We start from the raw sequence: 12,299 nt of genomic DNA on the forward strand, positions 1-12,299 counted from the left end.
AGAAAGCCCGCGCAGCAACAAAGACACAACGCAGCCCAAGAAAACAATAATAAATAATCTTTTAAAAACAAACAACCTGATTAAAAAATGGGCAAAGAACCTGAATAGACTTTTTTCCAGAGAAGACATACAGATGGCCAAAAGGCACAGGAAAAGATGCTCAACATCACTAATCATCAGGGAAATGCAAATCAAAACCACAATGAGATATCACCTCACACCTGTCAGAATGGCTACAATCAAAAAGAAAACAAATAACAAATGCTGTCAAGGATGTGGAGAAAAGGGGACCCTAGCGCACTCTTGGTGGGAATGTAAATTGGTGCAGACACTATGGAAAACAATAAGCTTCCTCAAAAAATTAGAAACAGAACTACCATACAATCCAGCAAATCTGGGTACTTATCCAAAGAAAATAAAAACACTAATTTGAAAAGATATATGCATCCCAATGTTCATTTAAGCATTATTTACAATAGCCAAGATAATGGAAGCATCTTAAGCACCCATCAATAATAGAAGCATGGATAAAAAAAGATGTGAGATATAGATATATAGAGAGAGATATATATACATATATACAATCAAATATTACTCGGCCATAAAAAAAGAATGAAATCTTGCCATTTGGATTAACCTAGATGGTATTATGTTAAGTTAAATTAGTCAGACAGAGAAAGACAAATACTGTATGATTTCACTTACTTTGGAATCTAAAAAACAAAACCAGTGAAAAAAAACAGCAAAACAGAGTCACAGATACAGAGAACAAACAGGTGGTTGCCAGAGGGGAGGGGGAATGAGAAATGAGAGAAATAGGTGAGGAAGATCAAGAGGTACAAAATTCCAGTTACAAAATAAATAAGTCACAGGTACGAAATATACAGTGTGGGAGAATACAGTCAACAGGAATGCAGTATCTTTGTATCATGATGGTAACCATACAATCAAAATGGTAACTTGACTTATCATGGTGATCATTTTGAAATGTATAGAAATATCCAATCACTATGTTGTGCACCAGGAACTAAAACAATGTTGTAGGTCAATTATACTACAAAATCGAACGAACAAATCACTGAAAAAGAGATCAGATTTGTGATTACCAGAAGCAGGGGCTAGGCGGAGGAGGAACTGGACAAAGGTAGTCAAAAGGTACCAACTTCCAGTTATAAGATTAGCTAGGGATGCAATGTACAACATGATAAATATAATAGACACTGCTGCATATATGAAAGTTCTTAAGAGAGTAAATCCTAAGAGTTCTCACCATAAGGAAAAAATTTTTTTCTTTTATTTTGTATCTATATGATGATGGATGTTTACTAAACTTATTGTGATAATCATTTCATGAGATATATAAGTAAAATCATTATGCTGTATACCTTAAACTTACATAGTGCCATATGTCAATTATGTACAGCTCAATAAAACTGGAAGGAAAAAAAAATTCCGTTCTGGAATGCTGAATCACAAATGCCTTTAATGCATCCAGAAAAAATGTCGATTAACCAATTACAGATATATGGACGTATCACATATAATTCTTGGAGCTCAGGAGGAAAACAATGGGCTGCAGAAACACTTGAGAGTAATCAGTGTAAAGGATTAACTCTAAAAGAGAAGCACCGAGAGGAATCCAAGTGTTTAAGAAACAGAAAGGAAAGAGAAGCCTCTCAGAAGGATGAAAGAGGAAGGTGAGAGCAGCAGGATGAAGAGAATGGAGTGGCCCCACAGAAGTCAAGGAAGAGTTTCACCATCAAGGGAGAAGCCTGCATCAAATACTGCCCTGCCTACAGACCAAATGACATTCAGACCAACAAAGAGTCTATTGGCTTTGTCAATGAGAAACTGGTAGCCTCAATTCTCTCACTGTATTTAAGTATTTTGAAAATAGAAAGCCTCAATAAATATTGGTTGGCTAGCTAGCTGATTGAATAACTGGGAAAATAGCTGTCATTAAAAATCAAACATTGGGGGCACAAAGAAGGTATTGGACTGGGAGAAGGGAAGCAGGCTGAAAGACTAGAAGGTCTCTGTTTTCTCCCCATTAATGGCACCACCTTACCCAATCAACCTTTACCTCCCACTTCTAATCCATCATTAGGACTTGCTATTTCAAACTCAAAACATTTCTCGAATTCATCCCTACCTCTCCATTCCTTGTTTAAGTCACCTCTGAACTCGCCTACAAGACTGCAATAACCTCCCATTGGCCTCCTAAACTCCAGGTTTGATCCTCTCAAATTCAACCTCCACAAAAGCAATAAATCTATTCTAATAAGGACAATACTTTATTATCACTTTGCTTAATACCCTTCAATGACAATCATTAACAGCTAGGTTTCTATAACATTACTCTAAGGAATCCTGGGAATTCCCTAATAAGATGTCTAAGGTACACTACAGAAGAGACTGAGCAGATGGGAATTCAAGCTTATTCGTCCTCCCGCTGTTGATTCAACAAACGTATTCAGAGTAAGGTTTCATTTGAAGAAAAGGTTCACCTGCTAAAACATACAAACAACTGGTCAATATAAGCCCAAATTACTTTTCACAATACATAAGACCTTATGTTACCTGGGCTCTTTCTACTTCAGTTTCAACTCTCTATGGAACTTGGCAATATAGAACTACTTACAATTCTCAGCGCTCTCTGTGATTATCCATGCCGTCTTGCCTTTGCTCATGATTTCTTTCTGCCTGGAATGTCTTTGTGCAGCTTCCCAACCCACCCCCTTCCTGTCTTCTACAACTTGGTAACTTCTACTTGTTCTTCAAAGCTCCATTCAGGCATTATCTCACCTGGAATGCCTTTCCCAATCTTCCTAGAACAGATTAGGTATCCCTCGTCTGTATTCCCGTAATAGCAAGCACACAGAACTCTCCATGTGCCTATGTCATTGTACTGAAATTACCTGGTCCCTACAGAACCAGGGTTCTTATTCATCTTTGTATACTATGTGTTTAGCAGACGTTCAACAAATGCTTATTGAACTAAAGTTTTTTTTGCTAAATTGATAGACATTCTATGCAGCAATCTCTGCTGCTCATGAGAATCCAGAAAACGGAAGATAAAAATTAAGCTAATCTTCACTAAGAGTCTATTTCAAGATTAGTTCACCTTTATTCAGTTTCTCCATGCTCACAATTGATGCTAGGTGCCAGCTCCATGAGACAAATAAGATCTCGTTAGCAGACAACTCAGTAATAGTTTCTCTATGTCAGAAATGGGTCGTTTCATGTGCCTAATCATGCAAGAGATTGCTTTTTTTTTTCCTTTTTGACACAATTCTGATCGTTTTGGAACAGTAAGACTTCAACTTTCACAAAGACATTAAAGGCAAGTTGCTACCTCAGGTTTGCAAAAAGACATCAGTCATATAGTCCACACTCCTTGGGCCACTTGAGAACTGTCTCTACCCAATGATACCATAGTTACTGATATATGTTAATTTGCACCATCTTAAAAAATGGTCCTATGTCTGTATTTATGCCAAAAACAGTGATAGTAAGTATCACTAATAGATAAAATGCTCAGCAAAGAATGACCAATTACTAAATGATAATGAATTACTGACCAAAATCCTTTGTTATAATAGATCCAAGTGCTAAACGTTAATATGAAGAATAAATGCAGTCACTGTAACATGCATTACATAAAATACAAGTTGATGCTTGTACAACACAGGGGGTTAGGGGCGCTGACCCTTTGCACAATTGAAAATCTGTGTATAATTTATAGTCTGCCCTCCTTATCAGTAGTTCCCTCTGTATCTGCAGTTCTGCATCCAAGGATTCAACCAACTTCTCATTGTGTGGTACTGTAGCATTTACTATTAAAAATAATCCAGGTGTTAAGTGGACCCGCGCAGTTCAAACTTGTGTTGTTCAAGGGTCACCTGTATTCAATAACCTATCATTATAAAGTTTTCAAATAATTAGATATTCCTACTTTAAAATAATATAACCAGCCTAAAATTAGATTATTCTTTCAACACTCAATATTATTTGCTACTTTAAAATGATAAATGAAAAAAGCACTCACTTGAAAAGAACCTTATTAATTTAAACAGAGCTAATGCAACAAGTTACCTGGGCATACCTATTTTGCATGTATCTTCTGATGTACCCAGAGGAGGCTACTGGGCAAAGAGAGTAATTTTTATGGCACACTGATGCTTTCAGAAATGAGACACCTTTCTAAGGAAGCCAGGCTGGATATGAACGGAATAGAATGTCAATTCCTTGAGAGTTTTATTGCAGGAAAGAAGTGCCTAAATGAAACACTTAAAGACTATAAAAAGGAAGTCCTTCTAAGTACAAGATGAAAATGCAAGCTATGTAATCCAAATATATCTATATCATTTTTACCAATGATTACAAATTCCTGATACAGTACCTCAAAAACAATTACCTCTGCTTTCCCCCAAAACTAGAAAGCCAAGTTGTACTGAAGAAATGATAGCTAAATTGTGTAAGTTAATTAAATCTTTGCATGTCTATAATTATTTTTCCTTTACAGGATATATTTTAACAATGCCATCAAAACTGTCTTTGCTATAGTAATGTGTGCCTCGTACCTATATGCCTATATACATATATTAGTATTTCTGGCATTAATTTCAGCTAAAGTCTTTGTAAATATAACTAGTTTTAGAGAAAGATAGCTTTTTAAAGGATCATGTGGAAGCATTCATCTCTAATACAAAAGAAGAAAATACTTAGCAACCAACCAGCTTTAACTTATTTTTCTGAATGACATCTTTGTTTTCCTTTTGGTATATCTCCATTTTCTTTTTGGTGTTGTCCAAATCCACATTGTTGGTCAAGTTGAAAACTGCATCAGAAAAGAAACACTGACATGAAATACAGTTTTTACATAAATCTTGAGAAGATAATAAAAACCAATATTCATCACAGTGATTTCTTAATTCATCAGGTTGACAGTCTTTATAGCTTAAGAAACTAGCTCTAGTTCAGCAACTATGTTTTCTGAACCAAATATAAGGAGAGACTGTCAGACTATCACACAGACTATCTAAAGATCTGAATCACCTCAAAAAACCTAAGATATGTGCTTGCCATAATCACACTGGATTTGATTTTTATAGTGCCCATTTTAACTGTAAAAGTATAAAAAAGATTGCTTAAGTTTTTAAATAAAAAGAGTTAAGTCTGGGACCTACTATACTAGTCAGAATCAATACTGAAAAGAATCTATGTGCCAGAAACAGAAAAATTATCCAAAGGAATAAAAAAATATTATCAAACTAGAACAGGTTTTATTCTGATCCTCAACATGGCTAGACACAAGCTTGAATCATTTACCATATAGTCTAGATCTGGGAAACTATGAAATACATGAGTCAAAAATTAACAAGGAAGGTAAAGGAAAATCTGGCACCAAAACTTAAGACTGAAATAATTTAGTAAGAGAAGCCACTGAGATATGTTCAGATAGGTGATAAACTTTCAGTGACTTAGAACGATCTTTTTATAATTCCAACTCAAAATAATTTTAATTATAAATGCCTTACTCCCTTCTAAGTTTACATATGTAAATAAAAAGGTTATTATAATACTCTGAACCAAAAAAACTATTTTAGTATATATAAATTCATATTTTGAAGTACTGCCCCACTGCCCTACCCCTTTCAGTGTTTGTATCAGCCCGTCTAAAGAAGGATCATCATCGTTGTCTCTCCTGTTCTATAATTCAATCCAGACTTCCCTTGGATTCCTCATAATGTTTGTGCATCCATTATTAGCCCTTCTATCCCTTCTCCAATTACTTACCACTGCTTCCTCCAGCTTGACCTATAAACAGGTTTGATCTACCCTAAATAACTCTGCTTTACTCCATGTTTCTACAGATTCCTTCCCCATCTCACTCCTTCATTTAACTAATAACCATCTCAAATAGTTCCTAGATTTCTGCATTAGGTCTCTAAGAGTTGAAAAGTAATATTGGAAGCCCAATAGAGGGTTATCTGTTTTGTTGAGTAAGGCCATTAAACATACTCAAAAGACCAATCTGATCCATAATTTAATTTTTATCTCTTCAAAGGACCAACTTATTTCAGAACATCAATTTATCATAATCATTGTTGAAAATCCAGGCTTATTTAAGTATGTAGAAAAAAAGAAGCAATTCTCAATACTATTACATGCAATTTTAAAACTCTGGGAGAAGTGAGAGAAAATGAGAAACAACAGCCCTCTAGCTATTGCTCCAGCTTTTTTAATCACAAAGTAGAAAAGAAAATAATAATGGTGGTAAACCAGGGAATCTGTCTAGGATGCAACATAGGGCATTCCCTATAAATCACACTTTGGCCCCAACACAAAATAGTCAGAGAAAGAATTTCCGAACTAGCAACAGCCCTCAGAAAGACAACTGTGACCCATTCTGATTCCACGATCCTTGCCAACCACTCACAATTTACTCCTTGCATTTAACAGCCATCCACTGAGCCACCAAATCCAAAAATCTTTCACAACCTCTACCACCCTCAACATCTATGCCCACTTAACAATTCTGATCACTTTTTTTTCCTCAGCACGTCCTTCTCGTGACTAATTTGTTAATATGTTCTCCTGATCTCCTTCCTACTACTACAGCTACCCATTCTTGTTTCCATCTCTGCCTCATCTTGCTCTCTAGGTACACTGCATGATTCTGACTTTTGCCCTCTTTCCTCCCTCTATGTTCCTTGGGTAATCTCATAACTTGCCACAGTTTCAAGCAAAGAAATGCCAGGAAAAGCTGATACCATCTCAAAGTACAATTTAGAAAACCCAGCACATAAACATCTCCAAATTTACTCCTCCTTGTAAATTCTTTACCTGTTAATGATATGACTATCATGCTAAGACACCAGGATTTAACATCTCATTCATGTGACCCACTGTCCTTTGTACTCCGTAAGCACCAGCTGCAAAATACTACAGATTCTACCACCAAAATCTCTTTAAAACTGCCCTTATTTTCAATGTACCTGCCAGTACTCCAAGCCAGGATCTTATTTCTCCCTGGATAATTTAATCTCTGATTTAACTTCCTGTCTCCAGAATCTTTGCATCTTTCCCTATTCCCTAACCCCATCCATAGTATACAATGCTGCAAGACTAATATTTCTGAAGCACACCTCAAATCACCTTCCACCTCTACCATCCTATAGTCCTCTCTCATCCCGTCTGCCTTCCCCCTTTTACTAGGAAAAAAAAAAAATCAAACACTTTTAGAATTCAGAGCCCTTCCTAATTTGGCTATAACTACTTTTATCTCCCCTCAATAAAGACCTATCTTGAAACTAGACAGGTGTGCATTTCCCAAATGTTCCCCACATTTCCTGGTCCAGTTCCTTTGATCATACCATTGCCCAGAATGCCTGATCCCCTTTTCTTATTTTTGAAAATATACCCAATCTTCAAATGTCTACCCAAATACTATCTTTTCCATGAAGTTCTCCCCGGTTCCCCTAACTAGAAATAACTTCCTTCTCTTATAAATGTGGAAAAATTATTCACAGCTCATATAAAAATCTCTCTCTACTTTACATGATGTGTATACACATACACAGCATTCTTTACTTTGCACTTCATCATATTTTCTATAATCTCTGTATCATCACTTCTCCATTCACAATGCCTTGAAAAAAATCCAGTCTTAACTCTTACATTACTTTTCCCTCTCTGCTTTGAGAGTTTTACAGATTCCTCAGAGCCTCTTCAAGAACCAAGGGAAAGAGAGATTGAAGCAATCCAACCAAAGTAGTTTTCCTTCATTTGTCTTCTTGAAGTGATCTCCTTCTCAAAACTCTGCTTGATGTAAAACAACTATACCACAATTTAAAAAAAAAAAAAAAAACACCTCTATAGCGCGTGTATGTGGGTACGCGCATGTGTATCTATGAAACATCTCAAGGATCTATAAAACACGTGTGATAGGCACTACATCTAGCATTTGACCTAATTATATCACTTAATCCTCCTGATAATCTTATGAGATATGTGAGGTACTACTGTCATTTACACTTTACAGATAAGGTTTAAAGATATTAAATAACTATGTCCAAGGTATAGTAAATGTTGGAAACAGGATTTTAACCTAGGCTGATTCCAAAGCCTGAAATTTTTTTTTAATTTCTATTGGAGTATAGTTGATTCACAGTGTTGTGTTCCAAAGCGTGAACTTTTGTCTACAATGCTAGTTTTATTGCTTCTCTCTATGCCTGAAGACCACTGCTAGCCCAGTTCAGCTACTTCTCTGCATCTGTACAGGCCACACTTTCTTATTTCCATACCTGTGAGCAAACTGCTCCCACAGGGCCCATCTTAGTACCAGCCTCAACCCAGAACAACTGTGAATATCTGTATCTGGCTACCCTTCTATATCCAGCTTAATCAGCAGCTCTTCCTCATAACTCACTTTGCAGGTGCAAATCCTCTCCATCCTCCATCCCTGAATGCTATAACTCACTTTGCAGTTAGAAATCCCCTACATCTCTCCACCCCTGAATGCTCACAACAGATTATGTAATATCATTCTGGTTGTATTTATCCACTTTCTACCCTGTATAATTATTTTCAATGTACCTATCTATTTGACCTAATAGAGTGGTCCTTGAGGGCAGATTCTAGGACTGATTCTGCTTTATCACTCCCAGCATTTAAGTAAAAAACTTTCACTATACACCCATTAGAATGGGCAAAAACCAACACATGATGACACCAAATACTGGCAAGGATGTGAGCAACAGGAACTCTCATACACTGCAGTGGGAATGCAAAATGGCCCAGCACTTTGGAAAACAGTCTGACAGTTTCTTACAAAACGAAAGATACTCTTATCATACAATCCAGCAACTGCCCTCCTTGGTATTTATCGAAAGGAGTTAAAAACCATGTCCACACAAAAGGCTGCATACAAATGTTTACAGCAGCTTTATTCATAATTGCCAAAACATGGAAGCAATCAAGATGTCCTTCAGTAGTTGGAAAAGATAAATAAACTATAATATATCCAGACAATGGGATATTATTCAGCACCAAATAATAACAGTAATAATAATAAGCTACAAAACCATGAAAAGACATGGAGGAAACTTAAATGCATATTACTATGAGAAAGAAAACAATTTGGCTACATACTGTACGATTCCAACTATATGACACTCTGGAAAAGGCAAAAATACGGAGACAGTAAAAAGATCAGTGGTTGCCAGGGATTCGGGGGAAGGAGGGAGAAACAGGCAGAACACAGAGGAATTTCTGGGTAGCAAAACTATTCTATACAATACTATAATGGTGGATACATGCCATTATACATTTATCCAAACCCATAAAATGTACAACACCAAGAGTAAACCCTAATGTAAACTATGGACTTAGGAGATAACGATATGTCAATGTAGGTTCATTGACTGTAACAAATTTACCACTCTAGTGGGGTATGTTGATAGTGAGGGAGGTCTGTGTATGTGTGGCACAAGGGGTATACAGGAACTCTCTGTACGTTCCCTTTAATTTTGCTGTGAATCTAAAACTGCTCTAAAAAATAAAGTCTATTTAAAAAACAACAGAAACTTCTCATCTGGTAAGAGCTCAAGAAATGCTTGTTGAATTATTACAAAAGGGAAAAAAATAAATAAACCAATGCTGGGGGCGAGGGAATGGACAAAATAGGTAAAGCTGATTAAGAGGTACAAACTACCTGCTTAAAGTAAGTCGTAAGTCATAGGGATGTAATGTACATAGGGAATATAGTCATTAATACTGTAACTACTTTCTATAGTGATGGATGAGAACCGGTCTTCTTGCAGTGATCATTTCATAATGCATAAAATTATAGAATCACTGTGTTGTATACCTGAAACTAAGACAATATTCCATGTTAATTATAACTCAATAAGAAACTAAAACAAAAAATAAATCAGGGCTTCCCTAGTGGCGCAGTGGTTGAGAGTCCGCCTGCCGATGCAGGGGACACGGGTTCGTGCCCCAGTCCGGGAAGATCCCACATGCCACGGAGCGGCTGGGCCCGTGAGCCATGGACGCTGAGCCTGTGCATCCGGAGCCTGTGCTCCTCAACGGGAGAGGCCACAACAGTGAGAGGCCCGCATACCGCGCAAAAAAAAAAGCAAAATTAAATCAATGCTAATATTTATAATTATCTTTATAAATATAGATTTAATTTAAATGAGCTTTATAATTACAGAACTGAATTATACAGAATGGCAAAGTAAGCAGGTGTAAAACTACAGGAAAAAATCTTTGTTTCTTATGGTATGAATCTACTGACAAGTAAAGGTAATCAAGTTGATATCCTATGTTGAACTCTACTAGAATGTTTACAGCAGTTTAAGAAAAAAAATTACAATTTATCAGCAAGCTAGACAATGTACTAATTTAAACTTCCCATTAAATAGAACCTAGAAACAGTAAAGTTAAAATCTAAGTGAAAACTGTCTGTTTATAGACAATTTCTTTCTTTTATGCTTATTAAAAACTTTATGATGAATTCTAATGAAACTAAAGTAACTAATTTGTTTATTTCATTTTTAATTGAAAAAGCAAAGGTAACAGCAATATAATAGATACAAATTGTAATCATAAGTAATACAAATCTCTTCCTTTAAAAAAAAGAAAAAAAACATAAAAGTGGATTACAATTTCGGAACATTTTCAGAAGAAGCAAGTCTCATTCATGCCACAATGAATCAGGTTGGTATAATAGCCTTGAAGAAAAAGGAACAATTTTCTGTAACAATCATTTGGCCCTTTATCTATCTGGTTACTAGTTTAGCTCAGAGGTTGACCTGCCTTTAGTCAAGTATTAAAAGCCAACAAAAAACCTATTGTATTTTCTGAAAGATTTAATGTTATTTGAGTACAATTTTGAAGTCTTTTTGACATCCAGAATTTATAATTAAAGCCCTTAGGACTTTCTCACCCTTTTAAAATAAGCATACCCTGAACCAAAAGAATGTTTATTATGAAACTAAGGACAAACCTTTCAGATAATCCCGGAGGCCAAAAGGAACAAGAATTTTTATGTTTAGATTGTCATAACCACAGAAAAGAGCCTATTATTAATGCTATAAGAAAGTTCACCTTCATGTGTGCCCCCTCTACTGTAATTTTTATGCCATTATTCGAAATTCTAATACTTAAAATTTTTATATTCAAAGGATTCATAATGAAATTTATATAACAAAATGACCAATCACCAATTTATAAATCCTCAAACACTGAGTCCTTAGCCACCCTACCAACTCTATTCCTTTCACTCTAACCATCTTCAGAATCACCCTCTCACCTTCCAAACTTCTTTAAGATCCTTCAAAATATAGCTCCAACCTACGTTTTTCTCTCATCTCCCACTATTCTACCAATCTGCATCCCATGTTCTAGACTCAGACTACTAACTACTCTGAGACTACTAAGCACTTTCATGGGCTCTGAGAGAGAAAAACCCATGTTCAAAATCTGGCTCCATTATTTACTAGCAATGTGATCTTCAGCACAATACTTAAACTCTCTGTGCCCCCTCTCCATATGCAAAACAGGGATTAAAATGCCTATCTCAAGAGTTGTCAAAATTATACTTTTGATTAACACAGAGATAGCCAATACAGATACCACAAACATCCAACTAATCACCTTTAAAAGCATGAATAAGACACAAAGTACACAGGTACTGAAACAAGATTTTAAAAGGAAGTTTAAAAAAAAAGAAAGTTTTATTTATACCATAACAATCAGAACAATGACACATAACTAAGTGGTGCAGTCACACCCTAACAAAATTTAAGAGGGCTAAAACTGGTCTTACCCTCATTTCCGTACTCTCTACCCAACAAAACAATGGAAAATAATGCCAGTTCTCCCACTTTTATTTTCTAGATTAACACCAGCAACTGCTCAAGGTCAGAATACTGCAATTCATCCTTGCCTGCTCTTTCTAACCTCACTTCCTACACGAAATTAGTCACTCAAATATTTTAGTGACTAACTCCCTCAGTTACTACTTACTCTAAGCACTCATTATTTCTCACCCAAATTGCTGCTACAGCCCCTAAAAAATGGTTTCCCAGCCTCGAGTATCTCCTGTCAATATTCCACATCACTACCACAGTATGTGGCTGGCCATAGAATAAAATCTTACCCTTACAGTCTAGCTTACAAAGCCCTCATTAACCCAGGTCCAATCTGTTTTTCAAACCTCATTGCTAGTCATTCCCCATGTCTACCTACCTATAACAGATTACTTGCTACATTACCCAACATGCTCA

General features: G+C 36.1%; 1 protein-coding gene across 2 annotated transcripts in view; it reads right to left on the reverse strand.

Moving 5' to 3' along the window:
• Positions 1-12,299, reverse strand: part of MNAT1 (MNAT1 component of CDK activating kinase) — a 213,622-nt gene that overhangs the window by 150,117 nt on the left and 51,206 nt on the right. For both annotated transcript variants that reach the window (XM_065871750.1, XM_065871751.1), the window contains exon 4: positions 4,737-4,840. In XM_065871750.1, the coding sequence (XP_065727822.1) occupies positions 4,737-4,840 (104 nt within the window). The remainder of the gene's footprint in view (positions 1-4,736; positions 4,841-12,299) is intronic.

The sequence above is a fragment of the Phocoena phocoena genome, chromosome 2 (assembly GCF_963924675.1).
Source record: "Phocoena phocoena chromosome 2, mPhoPho1.1, whole genome shotgun sequence".
Classification (NCBI taxonomy): domain Eukaryota; kingdom Metazoa; phylum Chordata; class Mammalia; order Artiodactyla; family Phocoenidae; genus Phocoena; species Phocoena phocoena.